Source organism: Pelophylax lessonae, assembly GCF_965119305.1.
Source record: "Pelophylax lessonae genome assembly, chromosome: 1".
Taxonomy (NCBI): Eukaryota; Metazoa; Chordata; class Amphibia; order Anura; family Ranidae; genus Pelophylax; species Pelophylax lessonae.
The window spans coordinates 732,649,196-732,672,239 of NC_138768.1; the positions used below are offsets into that span (position 1 = coordinate 732,649,196).

General features: G+C 38.2%; 1 protein-coding gene across 3 annotated transcripts in view; it reads left to right on the forward strand.

Moving 5' to 3' along the window:
• SGCZ (sarcoglycan zeta) overlaps positions 1-23,044 on the forward strand; it is a 1,591,429-nt gene that overhangs the window by 1,047,380 nt on the left and 521,005 nt on the right. For all 3 annotated transcript variants that reach the window (XM_082244044.1, XM_082244043.1, XM_082244045.1), the window contains one exon: positions 10,780-10,971. In XM_082244044.1, coding sequence (XP_082100170.1) covers positions 10,780-10,971 — 192 coding nt within the window. The remainder of the gene's footprint in view (positions 1-10,779; positions 10,972-23,044) is intronic.

The following is a 23,044-nucleotide window of genomic DNA, read 5'->3' on the forward strand; positions in this document are numbered from 1 at the left end:
CTGTTATTATTATTGCAGAATTAGTTACCAGTTACCACCACCATAAAAGTGTGTTTTATGTGTTTGAATATATTGCTGTTGTTTCTGTGTTGACCTTGTTTTGCAGATCTTTATTAATGTGTAATTAGGATATTGAAAATATATACTAGAGTATGTGATCCTTTATTGCTATGGGTATATAATATGGCAATAATTACAAGGCCCAAAGAAAACATACTGTTGATTTTATGGTTGCAACATTTCAGCAGGGCATTAGGGCATTTTTAACATCTTGTGTAAGTCAATAAGGAAAAGATGCTGAAGCATTTGGCCACATGCAAATGCATGTATTAGTTTTATTTGGGGTTCAGCCTTGTATGTACATTGATCTATGACCACATGAAAGGTGTTTAAAGAGTATGTACGTAACTGGAACCTGATCCTGACAATACATTGTTAGCAATCATTCAACTCTAATTTGCGATACATCTAACTCTTTCATGGCCAGAAGTCATTGAAACTTTAATGTACAGACCAAAGTTAGCAGCATCAGTATGTACTGGTTAATGTTACTATTGAAGTCATACTAAATTTTGGTTAAAAAAAAATCTGTGCAAGTATGTATTCTCAACTGAAAAAAGTACATGCTTTCAGCCTCCTCCAAATATCCGAATTGTTTTTAGCTGTAGTGACCCAACTTTTCATTTAGATTGGGGTGGGGGTGTAATGTTGTTTTCCATGTCCCCACTGTATGTCAGAACATAGCTACCCTCTCTTGCTCGCTCCAGAGTTGGACTAGGTACTTTGGACTATAGGATTTGTAGTGTTCATAGACCAGTGCACATGACCACAACTAACATGCACTGTTTTTCCTAACAAATGTAAGTTGGGGGGGGGGGGGTTTGAGAGCTCAGAGAGAAAATTACTTGGAGGCAGAAAAATGCAGTAAGAAACAAATTTAGCCACTTGCCGACCAGCCGCCGCATATATACGGTGGCAGGTTCCTGTGAATCGCCATACCTGTACAGCGGTTCACAGGAGCGATCCTGGGGACACGCCCATTCGCCATCAGGGAAGCCGGGCACCCGCGATCACTCCCCGTGAAAAGAGAACGGCGGTCTGCTGTTGTAAATACAGCAGACCATTGTTCTCTCAGTAATTATCACAGGGCTCCTGTGTTCCTCCTATTTAGGAACACAGGTCCTTTTCATGATTCCATAAGCCCATCCTCCCACACAGTTATAAACCACACCCTAGGCATACATTTAACACTTTGATAGCCCCTGGGTTAACCCCTTCCCTGGCAGTGTCATTAGTACAGTAACAATGCATATTTTTAGCACTGATTATTGTAGTAATGTCACTGGTCCCCCCAAAAGTGTAAAAAATGTCAGTTAGGTGTCCGATCTGTCTACTGCAATGTTGCAGTGCCTCTAAAAATTGACGATCTATGCTATTACTAGTAAAAAATAAATAAATAAAAATACATCATACATACATCTTTCCACTAGTTTGTAGACGCGATAACTTTTGCGCAAACCAATCAAAATACGATTATTGGGATTTTTTTTACCAAACATATGTAGCAGAATACAAATTGGCCTAAAATGATCAAAAAAATTAGATTTTTAAATTTTTTTTATTGGGAGTGTTATATAGCAGAAAGTGAAAAATATTATTTATTTATTTTTTTTTCAGAAATGTCACTCTTTTTTTGTTTAAAGCACAAAAAATAAAAATTGCAGAGGTGATCAAATACCACCAAAATAAAGCTCTATTTGTGGGGAAAAAAAGACATCAATTTTATTTGGGTACAGTGTTGCAGGACTACGCAATTGTCAGTTAAAGTAACGCAGTGCCAAATCACAAAAAATGGCCTGGTCATTAATGGGGGAAATCTTCCGGTCAAGAAGTCATTAATGAAAAAATAGATTACAGGGCCATTTAGCAGTGGAATCATATACATTTTTTGGACAATAGGGATATGGTTTAGTTTCAGTGTAACTGTAGTTAATTTGACTTTCTAAATATTTTTATCTATTTTTAAGGAGTTATTGGGCTTTATTTGACTTTCTTTTAATATACACTGACAAAAAGGTTTAAAAATGCAATTTACACTAACTATGCAATTTACACTATATATTAACAACCAATAATATATATATATATATATATATATATATATATATATATATATATATATATATATATTTTTTTTTTTTTTTTTTTTTTTAAAACATTATACATTTTGTATGTCTGTTTTTCACTTTAGCAGCTTCAGCTGTCATTGTACATCTGCTTGTGTGAATATGTCAGTATAACAGGTGTTATGAGTATGACAGTTATCATTATCCGGGAGGTACTGAACACTCCAGCACAAGCATCGGCTGAACAAAAAAAACTGAGGTGGATTGAGGAATTTTACTCCACTGGGACATTGTATCCTAACAGCAGGAACCACAGCACATTGGCTACAGTTACTGGTTGAGAAAAGTAGTTTTCCAGCATATTTCTTCAATAAAAATTGATCAATCAATTGGCTTCTGTTGAGCAGGACAGTCACAGGCTGATCACAATTTGAGCTGGTACAAGCCAATTTTGATCAGTGTATGGTCAGCTTTACTGGGAAACAGGAGCATTCTGATGGATGTATCATTCTGGAGGATGTATTGAGCCAGGACCAGTTGAATTTAAATCAGTGTATGGTCAGCTTTCTGGCAAACAGGTACATTCTGGAGGAGAAAACAAAGAGAGGGCGCACCGACAGGCTTTATTGTGTAACATTAAAAATGGCTACTCACAGACATAGATGAAAGTAAAGCATATCGAGCTAAACTGCTCAAATGTCCGGGTCAGTCCATATAATCGTCCATGACCGATGAGATGACGGCTGATGCGTTTGGGCTCTGAGGAAGAGGCTGGGCCTCGAAACGCGTCAGCGTCATCTCATCGGTCATGGACGATTATATGGACTGACCCGGACATTTGAGCAGTTTAGCTCGATATGCTTTACTTTCATCTATGTCTGTGAGTAGCCATTTTTAAGTTTACACAATAAAGCCTGTTATTGAGGATAATGCGCTAGGTCGGTGAGCCCTCTCTTTGTTTTATTTGCTTTTAGTATCGGTGGACTACCCCAGTCCGTTTTGGGCAGCAAGACCTCAGCCATCTGAGAAGCCAGGTGTGAGTCCCGTGAGGAGTGTGGTAGAGGGGCTGGGATACCAAGCGCAGGAGAAAGGTGGTCACACCTTATTGTCTTTTGGAACATTCTGGAGGAGAGCCAGAGCCACTAAACAACACTACAAGGAAGTGTAGATAGACAAACGTGCGTTCAATAATTAAAGCTGAAATTTAGGTATAGCTCTTTTGCTTACTACAGTAATTCTCATCTTCCACTGGGATCATTTAGTTAAAGAACATGCATATTTGCATTATTCCAAGCTGGACCAATCTAATTATGACCTGTTTTTCCTGTTTTTGGCCATTTTAGAGCTGGTTCCAAGAGTTTAAACAGCTTTTCAGTCTCCATTCTGAACACACAGACACCAGCATGGAATTTTTCCATGTCAGACCACACAGTATTATGATATGAGTTTTCTTCCTTGTCTTAAATGCATGGACATGTGTAATTCACGTGGTGGAATATACAACGGTATCTAGTGACTAATCAGGAACAAGTTGCGGTTCTCCAGAAGGAAATATTCCTAAGCGCTTACAATCTCCTATGTGAGATCTTTTGGTCTAGTAAGCAGCCTGTTTGCCCTAAGAAGCACAGTGGTGACACAGATGCACTTTATTTAATTATTTTCCAGCACAGAGCACTTTTTCTGCAGTTGGGTGGACTTTTTTTGTGACTTTTTATGTATTAATTATTGGATAATTTATTACATTTGCATTTTATATGAAATGTTTATTATGTAATTTTTGCACTATATAGTTTTTAATTGCACATAGCAGTAGACATTCAATACTGAAATATACTTTTGGGTCTTATGTGATTTCTTTATTCACATTTGTTTTTGGAAACAGCGCACTATTATTATTTTTTATAGAATTTGTATGGTCCAGTATTCAGGTACTTTTTAGTGCAGCAGTCTCACTTAGATTGTGGCTAAGTGTGTGTCCTGATAATTTTTAAGCTGGTTATACATGTTGCAACATATAAACATTGTTAGCTTTAAAGGAAGCTTATTACACCAGCTAGAAATTATATATGATTGGATATTTGCATAGAACTAAATCTTTTTTACATGGCAACATAAAGTAGGGAATTGGGGTTAATCTTACGGTATCAGTTGTAGTATTTGCTAAAATCAGCATTGGTCTGTCTAAGGAATGTTAAAAACAGTTGTGTGCCTTTGTGTGCTGCTAAGATTCAGTCATATATTGATTACACAATAAACTTTATTGTACATGAACATATACATGTTGTTCACAAGATACTTATGAGTTAGCAGTAGTAACGGTATTATACAGTATAAGGGGTCTATTTTTAATGCAGTGATGAAACACTCAGTGCCAATAAAATAAATACAATTGCAAGATTCATCCACAGTAAATGTTTGGTATAACCACTTCATATCTGTAGATATACATAGTATGTCCAAAGAGTTAGGGGTTCCACACAAGCCCAGGGATGCATTTGCAGCCTCAAGCTTGCGTGTGTTTTTTTTTTTTCAACCAGCTTTGGGCTTTAAAGTGAAATTGATCTGGGTGGCTATAGAGCACTTTCATAGTGCAAGTGGCATGGTCCCTTCCCTCACTGCCAACCCCCCGCATGGCTCCCAGGATCTCCAGATCTTACCAGGAGCCGGAGACCACATCAAACCTCTTCAGGATGCAGAATGGGAGAAGACCAAGAAACATAAATTCATTGATCTCCTCTGCAGTGAATGAAGATGGAAGCAATAATGGAAAGAATGGTGTAATAGATCCCCAATGTCTCCATAAAGATCCCCTGTCACCTACCCAATAAAGTTAAATTAAAAAAGTGATTAAAATACAGTGTATTAAAAAAAACCTAACCTAAGTTGCCCTGAATGCACCCACAAATGTAAAAACACAATCACAGGGTGTGCATATGTACAGTATGTAAACCACAATTGCACTGCACATGTGAAGTGTCACCAACGTCAGAATGAGAGAAATAATTCTAGCACCATAGCTCACAGTTAACTCTAAAATCATGAGCAGTAAAGGCATTTAAAGCATCACCTATTGAGATTTTTGGGTACCCCAGATTTCACGATAAAAGGGGTACATGCAATTTTCAGACTTGACATGCTTAGTATCTATTTACTTGACACAATTCCATCTTTTATATTTTACAAAAAAAATGGATATTATATTGTCTTTGTGTGCACTAAATAGCATTGTAATATATTTTTTCCTGAAAATATGTGTTGGATAAACTGTTGCATACATATTGTACAACATAACAAATTGTAAATACTATTTTTATTCTACAGGACCTCTGCCTTCAGAAAATATACTATACAGTGTAATGTTCTGAGGGGTTAAGGAATTTTTTAGGCCAAAAAAAGTTTACATGTGTGCAAAAATTAAAAAAATTTATCTAGAGCCAAAGTGGATAAATATGAACTGATGATTAGAGCTGGTAATATTCTCTATTTATTTGCATTCTCTTATCCAAATTGAGCCTGACTGACTCTGTTTGTTTATATTGCAATGCAAATGGCAAATGCACATCTCTCTGCAGTGTTTGTGCAATAGCAAGTACAAATCTGCTTCATTTTTTAATTAAAATATTAAACATGTCATACTAATAGAACTCTGTAAAAGTTTTATGCAGGTGTGAAGAAATTATGTAAAGTAAGAATGAAAATGATAAATAAAAACTGCGCTAGGTGCTATTTATTATATATTTTATTAAACAAAAGAAATAAAAAATCAATAGATGAAAAAACTAAAACTAGATGCAACAGAAGCACTCCCCAATACCTTGGTATGCATAATAAAACTTATATTAAGTGTGTTGTTCTATAGTATCCTCCTCGTGATATTCCAATAAATTATAGAATTCATAAGTCCGTCCACATATAAAAAATAACAGTGCACAATTCCATAATTGCAAATCCACTGCTGCTCTGCTTATCACATGCTTCCACCACTTGTGCTGTGAACACCTCCACCTTTAAGATGCTAAGGTCAAAACAGGCTAATTAAATGAATCTCCATAGCTAGTGGCTCCAAACAGCCCCTCTGCCTGTACCACCTCTACTCTCCTCCAAGAGAGGGACACTGTCACATCAGAGCGATCTCTCCTTTCCCTAATCACCATTAATCACTCGGTGAAAGAAGGAAAAAGGAAGCCCATATTGTAGTAGAATCGGATCTGTATAATAAAATAGTTAAAATCAAGCTTACAAGTTTCAAGACCATAAAAACATTCAAATACACAAATGCTGGCAGCTTACCGTTTAATGAGATCACCACTACAAACAGGGTTCTTAAATTTCCAATAGGGCACAGCTAAAGCCTCCCATTTCAGATATTTAAAGTGCATATGGGAAACCCCAAAACCCTAGGGTAGGACTGGTATGCTGGTGATGTGCCATTGTCTTGTTTTGTGCCATTGAGCCAAAGTATCACCTGTTTTGTATTCTTTTTTCTGAAGTAAGCTTTTTTTTTTTTTGGACTGTTTGTATTTCTCTTCATAATTGTATTTTTTTTTTTTTTTGGTTTTAAAAGCCAAAAATAAACATAAACAGGAAACAACATAAAAAGAAATATCCTCTGAAAGGCAAATGGGTGGAAGTTGTATACAAAATAAAGCAATGCCATAGGATACACAATATCAGTAATAAAATGACATAGGTAAAGTCAAATAAAATGAAATCAGAACATACACAGTACAATGTGTTAGACAGGATAGCTTATGTCTTGCAGACATTATAACCATGATAGAATACAGTGAGATGGCCTAACAGAAAATACATTACAAGCAAGATGCATACAAATCTAGAGAGTAGACCAATGGAAACAAACCCAATATATTGTATAAAGAGACAACAAATACGTTGGTGTTAAGGAGTATCCTTTAGGGGAGGAAATTTGCTATAGGTGGACTGGTCCCAAGGGGTCCATATTTTATCAAACAGCCCAGTCAGATTGTAAAAAAGTAGCTGTCAGGTACTCTAGGCACCTGATATCAGCAAAATATATATACTAGGGTTGGGGGATCAGTGGAACAACAATGGCCAGGGACCACCTGCCTAGCAGGCATTTGGATATGAGTAGATAATTTTTTTTTTGTATTAATTAGGGATACCTTGGTAGACCAAGTGAATAACGCATGGAATCTACAGGGAGGAATACATCCAAAACAGCATGAGTTTTCTTTATAAATAACACACATCAAGGACCTAGCCATTGCGTCCCAGATTTTGGCCTAGTCTTGTAAGGTAATGGTGCTTTGAACTTCATGTGCCCATTTCGTCATATAAAGGTGAGAGTTGTCTAAAATAGGTAAAGGACCTTATCAATAGAGAACAATTTCAATTCAGAGTGGCCAAAAGACAAATACTCTCAAAACTATTTTGGCACTCTAAAATTAAGGTGGGTGCCAAGGTGGAGAAACAATACTGGGCTGTGGGGACAGGGACAGGCAATGTTTCAAATAAATAAAGAAAATGTGGGAGTATTGGTCCCTTGTCCAAGCAGTTTTGTCATTGTCTAAGCCATGTCTAAGCAGTTTACAAATTTCCCAAAACCTAAAATTGGCTTGGTATATGGTAGAGAATGAGAGGTTAATATGTTCCCCTAAGTATTTAAGTAAATTAAAGCACTAGTGATAAGGATGACTAGATTGAAAACGATGAGATAATCAGCAGGTGTATTAATAGGTAAGGCTTCCGTTTTTATGGTGCTGATTTTATAATCAGAAAGAGAACTAAATTTGTCCAATAGAGTGTGTACATTTGGAAGGGATATATGGGGGTTAATCAGTGTAAACAAAATGCCGTCAGCAAAGAGTGATAATTTATATTTAGTATTATAGTCATTATAATGCCTTGAATGTCTTAAATGGGATCTAATTGCAGTTTCCAGGGGTTCTAAACAGAGAACAAATAAAATGGGGGGAAAGGGGCATCCTTGTTTCATCCCATTATATAGCCAAAATGAAGTAGGGGGGGCATGAGGTAATTTAACTTGTTCCATAGGGGATGAGTATAGAGCAGGCAAAGCTTTAAGGAAAGGTCCCTGGAAACCCAAGTGTTGCAATAAGACCAACATGTATGGCCATCTTAGTCTGTCAAAAGCTTTTTGAGCATCCAGGCTTAAAAGTAATGCAGGTTCCTAGGTGTCACTACATCAACTGCATCAAGTATTGTCACCCACCTGTCTGTCTTGCCAGAACAAAACCAACCTGATCCTTGTGGAGAATGTGTGGTAGTAATTTAGATCGATTTTGGTACATTTTTATAATTGGAATTTAAAAGAGCAATGGGTCGATAACTGGCTGGAGAATCTGCATGCTTCCCAGGTTTTAGTATAACAGTGATATAAAAATGAAGAAATTGAGACTGGAGACATTCCCCTTTGACTCTTTGCATTTTTAAATAAAGACTGTCACTTTTTGCAAGTGGCTGGTGGTGATCCTGGGCTACCATATGACAGTGGCCACATTCTCCCTGTTGGAGATTGCTTTGCTTATGTTAAACTATGAAGAATACAATAGGAGGAATTAAGGCACACAAAGAACCTCCCAAAAACCTCCAATTAGGTGGTAGAAGAACTAGGAACTTTGGTATTGCCAATGAAATAATCAAGAGAAGCATTCATTCATTTCAAAAGGGTAAACAGACCCTTTGAACCCAGTTTTGTTTTTCTTTTTTAATATGAGATAACTATGCTATCAAGTTATTAGCATTTTTCCATCCAATTTATAAAAGAGTTAAAACATATATGAATGTGTCAGCCCATTTACTTTCACAGAATAACTACTGAATTGATTCATTAAGTTCACAGCATGCAATGTATTGTTATCTGCTTGAAAAGCATGAGAAGGTCAATAATGAAGGCCAAAAATAAGTATGGGTCAGTGCAAAATGTAATGCGTACAGCCTGTTTGCTTGATGTGCATAATAATGCATTCCTGGCTAAGTACCACACATTTGAAATCTTTTTAAGCAACACAGTATTAGAAACAGTAATTACAATGTGCTAAGAGCAATCTGCTTAGACTTTATTTTCCCCATTGCTGAATTGTGAATAGTGCTCAAATTACTTTACTTGTTAAAGATTACACATAGAAAATGTGGTCATTAACACTTTCACAAAAAAGGCACAAAAGTGTATGTGTGTTTTTTTTTTTTCTTTTAATAAAGTTTAGTTTTTAGTGACAGAAAAACATTGTAATATTGACTTCTCCATAATTTTTTGGTAGTGATTTACTAAATAAGTATTTAATCACCTACAGGAATGCTTTTATTAACCAAAGGTTTAAAGCTAGAAACATATAGATTGAAACTCAGCAGGATTAGTAGGGTTTGGCCAATTTTCGATCTGTGTGTGACTCTCCCTGTACAACAAACAGGAGTCGATCAGTAGATCAACTTCTGTCAAACAGAACTGCTAGAAATCTTTCAATTGATCAGCCGCTGCAGCCAAAACATATTCCGATGGCAAAAGAGTCCTGCAGAGTAGGGAGCATTCCTTCAGCCACCTCACTTGTGTGAATGGGGGAATCCATTATTTATTTATTAATGTATTTATTTTGTTCAGCCTGTTTTCATTTGCTTTATAGCAAATTCAACAGGAATTTGTGTGTAAAGATGTGCAAAAGAGTCCCACATATTTACAAATTTTCTTAAAGTTTATAAATTTGTATTGACATGCAAAATTAATTTGGATTGCTACCCCAGTTTAGATGTACAAATTTGCTAACATTGACAATGACAATTGTTGGCAAGGCTGCTCCCAAACAGGGTCCTTGCCCCACATCCTATGGGAATGCCCACACATATCCCCCTTCTGGAAACAAATATTCACCTTGACTTCTAAGGTAACTGGTTTCATAACTAAACCCCCACCCTCCTTAGCTATTCTTAGCATTAGAATTGATAATTTATCACCCAATCTCAGAACCCTGGTCATGCATATATTGTTTGCGGCCAGATTATTAATTATGCGCAAATGGAGACAATCCTTAGCCCCCAATCTTTCTGATGTGAAACACCAACTCAATCTCACAAAGGACCTTGAATTGTGCTCTGCATTACAATCAGACTCGCTCAACAAAGTTAAAAACACATGGGATATATGGCAAAAATTCTCAATGAAATAATTGGTAACTCTTTAGAGAAGAAGGTCCCTCTCTCCTTTATTTTTTCTTCCATTCTCTCATTTATCTTCCTCTTCAATGTACTAGTGTTAGAGTAATAGTTGTATTTGCATTGTTCTTGTTAGGATGCTTCTTTCTAGTACACAAGTACTGCAGACCATATGCTTGTAATTACATCCTCTATATGAGGAAAATAAGCAACTTGATTTGTTGACTACCGCCCCATGGCACAGTTTGCTCCTAGATGGGGTACCGGGGTCAGATAGGCAACACATCCATTATACATTTATACTTAATGGCTGCTGCTTTGAATATAATATGCTACCTACAGCCATTGTACAAAATCTCTGTTACTTGTTTTCTGCTACTCAGTGTCCTTACCGTTTGCATTTTTGTTTCACTGCTTGTAATGGCATTTATAAAAAGTTAATAAAAAATAAATCAATTTGGATTGCTGCACATTTGTTTATTTTTCCTTCTTTTTATCGGTTTAGATGACACGAGAACAGTACATTTTGGCCACACAACAAAATAACCTACGGACTGAAAACACTCAATTTTACCCAGTGGGCATTTACGGATGGCGGAAGAGGTGTTTATACTTCTTTGTCCTTTTGCTATTGGTTACCATGATTGTTAACTTGGCAATGACGATATGGATATTGAAAGTAATGAATTTTACAGTGGTAAGTACAATCCTTTTTTTTTTTTCAAAAATATGAATGCTTTGTTCATGCTCTTTATATCAATCATTGGGTATCAGACTCTATATACATAGCATAATCACACTCATGAACAGTTTTGTTTGCCAAGTATGTAGAGCATACAAGGAATTAGTCTTTGGTTAAAGGTTTAGAATTTTAACCACTTCCGCTTTAGAAGATTTTACCCTCTTCATGATCAGGCCATTTTTTTGCTATTCAGCACTGCGCTACTTTAACAGGCAATTGCGCGGTCATGCAATGCTGTACCCAAACAATAGAAAAATCCAAAATCCAAAAATAGAGCTTTCTTTTGGTGGTATTTGATCATCACTGAGTTTTTTTTTTGTTATTATATAAAAAGTAAATTTTGAAAAAAAAAAACTGATTTTTACTTTCTGATATAAAACATATCCAATAAAAAAAATCTAATTTCTTCATAAATGTAGGCCAAAGTGTATTCTGCTACATGTCTTTGGTATAAAAAAGATAAGTGTATATTGATTGATTTGCGTAAAAGTTATAGTATCTACAAACGATGGTATGTATGTTGGAATTTTTATTTATTTATTTAAAACTAGTAATGGCGGTGATCAGTGACCTAAAATGGGACTGCGATAGTGCCATCTGACACTAACTAATGCTGAGGGGGAACTGACTAACTGACACTGACATCTTCAGTGATACTAATACAATGATCAGTGCTAATAATATACACTGTCACAATACTAATGACACTGGCTGGGAAGGGGGTTAACATTTAGGGGCAATCAAGGGCTTAACTGTGTGCCTACCAGTGCATGAACTGTGTGCTGTTTTACTAAGCAATGTGCAGGTTTTTACTTCCTGCTTTGCATGGAGAAAAAAAAAATTATAGCACATTGCTGCTGTCTGTAGAGGGACCTATGTTGTTTACCAATACAGGGCTCTCTTCTGTCATTTGCTCAGCCTATCAGTGGGCAAAAATAATTGGTCAGGACCCACTGAACCATTTGTGCTGTAGCGAATGACAGCACAGTCAGAGTGGGTGCATGCACGTGCGCCCCCATCCGAAAATGCAAATCACGTATATTTACGTTATTCTGCACAGTTGAACCACCCTGTATCAGAAAGCTACAGGAGGAGGCTTTGCACATAAATAAAAATTTATGCATAAGGGTGCCACCACCCACCCCCTTACACATTTGTAAACATACCTACACCCATTAAAACAACAATACAATATGCAAGTCTTAGGCAGGCCATACATACATATATACAGTGGGTTAAATAAAAAAAAATGTGCTGATTCCCCCAACCACACATGAGTGGTGGATGAGGGAATCACTCCCACAGCGCTAACCTGCCGGCAGAATATAATGATCAGTGTTGCCGTCTATAGCCCAATAAGACAGAAAGAAAAACCCAACAGGTTGGTTGCACACAAGTCAATCGATAGATCAACTCGTGCACAACCAACTAGTTCATACATTGATCAAAATGTGGCTGATCCCTGCTTAACTGTCCAAATTTGATATATGTACTGTATGACTGGTGTGGACACATGGTTACTGTATACATTCTGTATGTTAATACTATACAAATATACTAATACTATACAAACAACTCATGTGTTTAATTTACTAAAGACAAAAAAAACAAATAGACTGTGCACTTTGTAAATGCATTTGCACTCTGCAAGGGCATTTGCTCAAGAGCTTAGTAAAAAGGTGAAGCTCTGCTGACTTTTTCTTTTTCCTTGCAAATGTTTGGGCGTTCTTTGTAAAGAAAGCTTTACTAAGCTCTGGAGCTAATTCACAGCCTATTTGCCTTTAGTAAATCAATCAATGGCAAGTACATTTTCAGAATTATTTTTATAGCCTGAGGTGAACTTTGAACAATAAAGGTACTTTCTATTCTTTTTTTTCCTCTTTTTTCATCTCAGCCTAGTATGAATTATAGTATAAATTCTTCTTCTCCACAGCTCATTAAATACCTGGTCCCTCCTTAGGACTTGTTCACACCAGGTGTGTTAAGCTACATTTAACAAGGCATTTATCAACACAGGCTCAAATGCAAGGACAGAGAGAAAGCATGTCTGCATTTCTGAGCAGCAAATTGCACAGCAATGCATTCCAATGCACTGCAGCATATTTTACTTTGCTGTTGTGTGTAGAGTTTCAATGTCACTCGCCTGAAGAAGGGGCTGGTGTGGTTTCAAAACATTGACTTTGTAAATATGATGTGCCTGCTAAATAAAGCTTTGGACCCATTTGGAGAATCCTTTGTGTTGTAGTTACATATTTCCTACTTTGCATATCTACATTTTCCACCCGGTGGTCCCTGCAGCACCCATTGACGCCTAACAGCCCTTTCTAGAAACATGTGCAATGGGAATGCTATGATTATAGAGTTTCAATGAAGTGGTCGTTTGTGACACTCTAATAAGTGTAAAAAAAAAAAAAGTAAACAGTGTATTGCATTGTACCAACACATCCCACTGCCCCTATAGAAAGCATACTAGTGTCCATGCAAATTTTGGAGGATATACAGCACCAACAGGAAAAAAAGCAATCTATGCACGTAACCATAGATTCTTTGATGTGTGCATCTTTTGACACACACAGTGCTACCTCTGTGGACTGAGAGACAGGAGAGAGCTGCTGCAGATGGGCACAGCGCTGGATCAATATAGGTCTCGGGTAAGTTTAATGGGGGGTTAGTGGTTCTAAATGTTTAAGCTTTAGAATCACTTTAGGGTTAATTAATCAATATTTTCAAACAATTATTCTTTTGGACTAATGGATTGGCACCATGTTCATCATATTTTGAAAATTACTTACATCACTAAATATTGGGACTTTTAAGATTCCAAATACTACACTTCTTTTTACAAGTACTGTATATACTTATATAACATCTTAATATCTTATTATATGAATATTCTAAAAAAAAGTTTATTGCATCATATGAATTTTTGTGGAATTGAAGAACATCCACTCTACCACATATGCATATCTTCGTATGTAGCTAAATACAGTGTATGCAAATATATGACTCTGACCTTCTGTATAGCTATTCTAATATGTATATTACTATATATATATATATATATAACATTTCTATGCTGTCTGACTGGTGACTTGAACCATTCCTTTAGACCCTAAAGGTAAATCTGCTTCATTATTAATAACCAAAAATCATAAATAATATTCACCTGTAAGCCACATGTCCCCATGTAATCAAATCTCTGTATAGTTCTTTCTCTCAGTATAATTGTACCTTTAGTTTAGATGTATAGAGTGCCTTATCCCCTGCGCTACTATGTGTAAACAAGAACTAAAAATATAAATGAATGTGCACATGGGGCTTGCTGCTAAACACTTATATGTGTTCCCACATAAACTTAAAGGGATTGTAAAGGCAGAAGTTTTTTTTATCTTATTGCATTCTATGCAAGATACAAAAAAAACTTTGGTGTACAGCAGCCCCCCTCAGCCCCCTTTATACTTACCTGAGCCCATCTCTATCCAGTGATGTTGCAGGAGTGTCTCAGCTGCCTGGGACTCTCCTCTTCATTGGCTAAGACAGCAGTGTGGCACAATTGGCACCTTCTGCTGTCAATCAAAGTCAGTCAGCCAATCAGGAGACAGAGGGGACAGGGCTGGGTCACAGCTCCATGTCTGAATGGACACAGCTGTAACTCAGCTCGGGTGCCAAGCTTCTTGCTGTGGCGGCACTCAACAGGAGGAGGGGCAGGAGCACAGAAGAGGGACCCGAGAAGAAGAGGATCTGGGCTCTCTGTACAAAAACCAATTACACAGAGCAGATAAGTAAAACATGTTTGTTATTTAAAAAAAAAATAAAACAAGACTCCTAACGAGATGACTGCTTGATTCAGGAGCTCCACACGTCTGTCAGGAGATCCGCCGATCAAGTGAGCCCACAGCCAACATCAACGGTGGCCTCCTTTGCCTACACCTGCCAGCACCACCCGGCCATGCCCAGGAGAAAAAGGAAGCCCCACAACCGTGGAAACTCTTGGGCTTCTTCCCGTGCGTCTCCCGGGGTCCACAACAAAATGGCGTAGAGACCAAATCTCCTGTTCTGCAGCCAGACCTCTAGCAGCTACCTCTTTACCAAACGCCCTGCACTCACCAACAACAGCTTCTGCGGCGAGCAGCCCCGGAACGTCAACCTCCACTCTCACAAGCCCTGGCAAGTCCAAGCCATGCAGGGATTCATGCCAACCATCCGAGGATGGCATGCAAGAAGAGGTAGGGGCAGAATCCCCTATACCCCTACACACACACAAGCTCCAGACCCCATAGCCACATCCCCTACTACCGGACAACCAGTCTCTGATACAGTCTTAAGAGAAATTTCACTGAAAGCTCCCGTACAGGTTGATCTGATGAACTGTATTGCACAACATAAAGTGGAGATTGGGAGAGGGGATCAACAATGTAGAAAACACAATGTGTGACTATGCTGAAAACTACAACACCCTAGTGGATGCACACTCAGCTCAAAGTGAAGATAAATCTTGGATTAAAGCGAAACTTGTGGACTTAGAAGACAGGTCCCACAGAAACAACTTAAAAATTAGAGGAGTGCCCAAATCAATTCAGTCATCGCATCTACCTCACTTTACGGAAAAACTGTTCCTATCAGTACTCCCCAACCTTACCTCCTTTGGCCTGACTATAGACAAGATCCATCGCCTACTCAAACCATCATTCCTCCCAGCTGAGACTCCCAGAGATGTGATCCTTAAACTTCACTACTATCTTGTAAAGGAATAATTGCTGGAAGCGTTCAGGCGCCCAGCGCAACTACCTGAAAAGGTGGCTCCTTCTCATCTCTTGCCGGATGTCTCTCAACACACCTAGCAACTTCATAAGAACCTGCTGACTATACCCAAGTCTCTATGGAACCGTGACATTCCATACAAATCAAAATATCAAGCGAAACTGGAGATCACCCATCAAGATACCACCTCTCGCATAACATCTCTAGAAGAAGGCCTGTCCTTACTACGCAGTAGGGACATCATCCCTTCTTAGCATGTAGACCATCCATGTGCCAACCACCCCTGAGGACAAATCCTGGATGGCATCAGATTCTCCATAATGGCCATACTTGATAGCGTAAATACACATAACGGGCTCCAACCCAAAACCCTTCCATGTACCTCAATAACCCCCTGCGGCAAGTTGAGTGTATTCCATCACACTCTACCCCTACAAAATGCTGCAGCAAATGCTGCTTTGTATCTCTTTTATGTTGAGAGACTGTTTTTGCACATTGTTTTCTCAGTTTTTGTTTTCTTTCCTTTTTTTCACTGAACAATCAAGTTCTTGGTTAGCACTTCATGTTCCAGTGGACACATCCAGGATTCATCTCCACGTAACCCTATCCCCTCTACCCATCTGTCTCATAGTTCAGATCACAAAGAACTACAAACCTTCCTTCACTTCAGAAAACCCCTTGTCGGACCTGGCTTACACCATCTCCTCCACAACAAAATCCAAGTCTCCCACTTTTAAAATCAAGATACAGAACCACCCCATCCGGTCACTCTTCCAACAAACATGGGACTTAAAATACTATCGCTGAATGTCAATGGCCTAAACCAACTGGCCAACAGGAGCTCCATATGAAAGGAAACTTGTAAACATAATGCTGACGTCCTCTTCATTCAAGAAACCCACTTTGATGCTCACAACATTTACCCCCACATATTTCTTGCCTCCTAATCCAGCAAAAAACGAGGTATACTACTTGCCAAGGTACTCAATCTCCTAAGAAATTAAAGATTCTTTCCTAGACCCAGGAAGGCAGGTATATCATTCTGCAGTGTACATCAATTCCAAACCCTACACCCTGTTAAACGTATACATCCCTAACACCCATCAAGTACGATTCGTCAGAAGTCCACTCACCGAGATACAGCAACATTTTGATCGGAGGTGACCTCAACCTCAACTGATTCCAAACAGTCCTCCAGTGAGATATATCCACCACCAAGGAAACAAAAGCATGCAGCCTCTTATCAGATAACACTGGATTATACAGAGGTCAGAAATAGCATGTGTCAATCGCTTGGACATTTGGATCCAGTCAAAAATAGCATGTGTCAATCGCTTTGACATTTTGATCTCATCACACAATCCACATAGGCACAGATTCCAAGGCACATACATGGAGAAATAACAGGGCAATCATTGCGCAGACATCTTTAAAAATATTTATTAAACCAATAAAAGCTCCATACAGGATACTCACAGTTTCTACGTCTCTCAACATCTATGACGTAACATGACACTGGTGTTGCATGCCACTGGAAGTCAGCCATGTTTTTGGCTTGAAATGAATCTGCACCACATCTTTGCCATTTTTTATGCTGTTCGTATTGGAGAAAGTGTGAGTGTGCAGGTTTTATTTGCTTTAGTTTCCTTGGTGATGGATATATCAATTCCTTCTCACAGCGTTCATGCATATCTCACTGGAGGACTGTTAGGAATACACACTGTGAGTGCTGCTATTTTATTAGACTGTAACTAATGTTGTTGTGGACACTTCTCTTCCAAAAAAGCACCCGACCGTAACTGAATTCCCTACTACACCAATCAAAATTCTTAGATACCTCTCTCATTCACGCATTGACATGTAAATTGTTGACAAATTTGCTTCTGCAGCAGACCTCCTCCTCCTCAATTTTAGACATAACATGATCTGACCATGCTCCTATTACCCTATCTATTGAGGAAAAGGACGCCTGCCCTAGGACAAACATGCGGAGATGCAATAACTCAATAATCCAAAAACCTGAAAACCTGGACAAACTTTCTAAATATTGCCGGGAATTTTTCTGTGTAAACAGCTCCTCTAAGCCCCATACTTTTACCCTATCGAATGTCATAAAGCATTTATCAGGGGGCTGATTCTGCAACTTAGTGCTAGGACAAAATGTCAGTTCAATACTGAACTGCACAGGCTTCTCCAGTCTATTCAAGATCTTGAAACCCAAAACAAATCTTCTCCCTGTGAATCCGTCTCAGCTGACCTGATTAAAATGTGCCACTCCCTAAGAATTAATTTATACTCCCAACATGAGGCCTATTTAAGAAAACGTAAAGTGGGATATTACACTCAGGATAATCGAGCAGGTAAATTTTTGGCGAACAAACTAAAAACTTACATGGCCAAAAGTAGGATTCCCTTCCTCTTCCACCCCTTCTCCAAACAGAGACTTACCAATTCACAAGACACAGCAGACGCTTTCTCGGATTACTACGGAGCCTTATATAACCTAGCTAAAGATGACTCTGATCTAGACTTACTTAATGCCCCCTTTTAAGTCACTGAACTAGCATACATCATTAAACTCTTACCTTCAGGTAAATCACCTGGCCCAGACAAACTCACAAATGAATATTACAAATGGTTCTCTGATATTCTATCTCCCTTTCTAATGGAAGTATTCACAGAGGCAGCCTGCATGGCATCATTTTCGGGTGAGATGTTGACTGCTAACATAATTACTTTAACTCAGATATCAAAATGTATGCGAAACTCAAAGCCCTCTGTCTAAACAACATACTCCCATATCTGGTCCAGCCTAACCAAACTGGGTTCATTAAAGGCAGACAGGCCTAAGATGCCACCAGGCATATTCTGAACATTATCCAACACGGTGAACAAACTCGAACGCCTTCTCTGCTCCTATCCTTGGACTCAATGAGTCCAATGAGAATCAATGAGGATATATCAGACAAGTACTGACTAAATTTGGCTTTTTTGGCCCCCATACTTTCAGCTATATTGGCACTATATTTTGCCCCCCCCCCCCCTGCAAGAGTCTTTTTCTCGAGTCTTTTATCCAAATCATTTTACATTTCCAATGGGACGAGACAGGGATGCCCGCTGAAACCATCAGGTCCCACCCGGAAATATCAGGATTCTGTTTCCATACCCGCCCACGTCAATAACCTATTTGTGGATGACGTAATTTTAATGCATTGCTCATAAACCCCTCCACCTCCCTTCACCACGCACACAAGATACTTACCTTCTTTAGTGCAGAGTCATACTACAAAGTTATTTCTCCAAGTCCTTAATTTTAGACCTAGGAAACCCTGAACATGTACACTCCAATCTTTCCAATGACCTTCCATACTCCTGGTCTGACAAAAGAATTCCATATCTAGGTATCACTTTAACGTTCCCTTCCAAACATCTAAACAAAACCAACTACAATCCACAAATTAATAAGCTACAAGTCTAAATCTAACAATTTTCAAAGTGTGAGATCTCCTGGATGGGCAGAATAGCCATTCTTAAAATGATGATCCTTCTGCAAATCCTTTATGTATTTAGAACACTGCCTATTCTGGCGAACTGCACTTACCTAAAATCCCTCACCTCCATTACAAGGAAATTTATTTGGCAAGGCAAAAAAGCTTGCTGTCCATACTCCCACCTTATTAAACACTGGAAATTGGGGGGGGGGGAGTCGGTCTAGTAGACGTTTCCCACTACTGGAAAGCATCTCAACTTAACCAACCGGAACAGTGGTTTACCCCATCACCTGATAACCTATGGCTGGACATTGAAACTTCCCTTATGCACACGCAGGATTTAACAAGCCTCCTTCTAGCCGATAGTTGGAAAAGATTGAACTTTGCTCAATAACCAACCCAAACCCTTTCAAGACATGCACAACACCTTCAATATCCCACCTTAAGAGATCTTTAATTATATAAGGGTTGCAACATTTATGAAGCAAGGTCCCAAACTGATTTAAAGCATTCCTACAGCTGCTTGGCAATTCCTAACTAACCCCAACCCAAAAAATAAAGCTTAATAAATATACCACCATAATAAATTTACCATAATACATAAACCATCTCCCTATTTTACTCTATCCTACAAAATAAACAAACCTTCTACAAATCTTCTCCAATGGACCATTGGGAGGAAGACCTAAACCAGTTCTTCTCTGAAGACTAATGGTTCAAGGCCATCCACTGTGCAAAACAGACCACCAATTGTACTAATCACTGGGAATTAGCACAGAAAATACTTGCCCATGTGATAAATGACACCTAGCTGCTTAGTAAAGTTTTAGCCCAATGCCTCCCTCCTTTGCTGGAGAGAATGTTGTCAAACTGGTACCCTCCTACATACCTTTTGGACATGCAAGAGCTTAACAAGCTACTGGAATCAGGTATTGCACTTAATATCTCAAATCACTGGCTTCTTCCTAAAACTAGACCCAGCTTTAGTCCTTCTAAACCTTGGTATAAAGCATATCCCTAAAGATTTCTACTCCATCACTGTTCTCATCTTATTAGTGGCCAAAAATCTTATAACCAGATCCTGGCATACAATCCAGGCCCCCAACCCATCTGAAATGACTATGTACCTCAATCTCATTTTTTAATCCAAAAAGTCTCTAGCCATCAGCACTAACATATACCCTTAATTCCTGAAAACTTGAAAACTTTGGCCTTAACTACTTAATAAATAACTCTCAGGTTCTGATACAGCTGCTTGATACCTGTTGACACTATTGTACTCCCTGTTCTGTACTTTGGTTTTTATTTACCTGGAAACATGTTATATTAATGTCAAACTTCATAATGACTTTGTGTCCTTTAACATATATATTTGTCTTTTTTCTTTTTGTTAAGTCTTCAATAAAAATTATTGTTGCAAAAAAAAAAAAAAAGAGTACCTTGATCCAAAAATAGCAAAGTGTCAAAAGCACATCATAATAAATAAGCAGTACTAACAAAGCAATAAAGACACCACCTAGTGCTAGTATTTCATGTGATATAGTTAAATATATAGAAAAATATAAATATGCATAATATTGTGTAACCAAAGTCCATACAGTCTGTGAAATTGAAATAAGGAGTCTTCTGTAAGATGAGAGTTATCTAAAAATCCCCTCTAGTGTCCCTTCACCTTCCAAACTATGCACTCACCTCATGGATAGACCTAACATAGGTCAATATAAGGCTTCCCCCACAGGCGTATATGCTCGAATGACTGGCAGTTGGACTTTTATTCCTGGGACACTCACTCCAGTATACTGCAGTACTCATTTTTATGGTGCTCATAAAAATTAAATATTAAAAAAATGGTATAGTGCTGAATTGTATACAACTAGTAAATTTATTAAAAAAAACTTGAAATAAAACTCACATTTATGAATGCACTTCCTCTAGTGCACCTAGGCAATTCACATTAACACAATCAGGGTGTGAAAGCCCCTTACTGATCACTTGGATATTTGCAATAGCTCGGCTCTGCGAGATACAGTAATTTCCTTGTCATACGTGATGACGTCACAAGACTCAATCTCAACACGTTTCCTTGCTTGTCACATGATTTCCTAAAAGATTCTGTGAGACTAAATTGAATTTTAGAGTGTGTGATTAAACCGAATAGATCACAAATCCCCACAGGTTTTTAAAACAGGTCTACCAATGCTTCCCAGCAAATGTTCAGATGCATTAAGCTAATTCTTCCAATGCACTCAGATACTAAGAAAAGAACATATACAGCAGGTATTCAACATGTCATCATTTTTCTAGGTGAATATATTTCTAAAGGTGCTTTTGACATGACATTTTTTACCACATGTCGGTAACAACCCATGCGATCCATACATACAAGGAAACCAAAACAAATAAGTTCAGAGCTTAAGTTATGTGCAATAATGCCCCTTGTCAGTGAAAATGAATATCAGTTGGTTCAGTCTCATCTGAGGTGTCTCATTACCAAGGTGTCACACAAGAAACATTTCATGATAGGTGAAAAAAAAGAGCTCTCTCAAGACCTTTGCAACCTAATTGTTGCAAAAAATACTGATGGCATTGGTTACAGAAGGATTTCTAAACTTCTGAATGTTCCAGTGAGCACTTTCAGGGCCTTAATCCGAAATGGAAAGGACATACAGTAATTTCCCCATAAACCGGCTCCTCGCAAAATTTTTGATAGAGGAGATAAAACAATTATCAGAAGAGTTCCAAGAGCCAAGGGCCACTTGTGGAGAGCTTTAAAAAGACCTGAAAGAAGCTCATTTAAAGTTTGCTGCACAACCATTCGACAAGCCTGTGAAATATTGGAAGAATATAGTCTGGTCAGATGAGACCAAAATGTAACTCTTTGGATACCATAATTCACACCATGTTTGGAAGTCAATGGCACTGCAAATTACCCCAAATACACTATACCAACAGTGAAGTTTGGAGGTGGGAACATCATGGTGTGGGACTGTTTTTCAGCATACGGTACTGGCAATTGTCATATCATTGACAGAAGGATGAATGGAAAAAGGTACCAAGACATTCTTGAAAAAAATCTGCTGCCTTCTACCAGAATGATGAAGACAAAATGAGGGTGGACATTTCAGCAAGACATTGATCCCAAACACAAAGCCAAGGAAACTCTCAATTTGTTTCAAAGAAAGAAAATAAAGCTGCTTGAATGGCCAAGCCAATCAACCGACTTGAATCTAATAGAAAATCTATGGAAAGAACTAAATATCAGAGTTCATAGAGGCCCACAGAAGCTTCAAGATTGGAAGACATGCGACTAGTTTCTCCATACAAGAGGCATCTTGAAGCTGCCAATACCAACAAAGGGTTTTGTACAAATTAATAAATATATTTCAGTTAGCGTGTTTAATACTCCCCCCCCCCCCACACACACACACACACACACTTCATTCCATTTTATTACACATAATTTAATTTCTGAACTTATTTGTTTTGATTTCTTTAGCTTTATGGATTGTTATTGACATGTGGTGAAATTTTAATGTCTATAGCACCTTTAGAAATATAGTCACCTAGAAAAATGGTGATGCGTTCAATACTTTCTTACTCACTGTATAATGTAGTAAGTTAGTTTCTAGTGTTCCTTTGTGCTCCAGTGACCACCTCATGTGTGCCTTCTGGGATTGCTAGAGAGCAATATACATGACAATCACACTCCACTGATGGTCCATGAGTGTAGGGGAAATCCCACTGTCAAAACAAATCTTTAGCTCCACTCTCCTCCA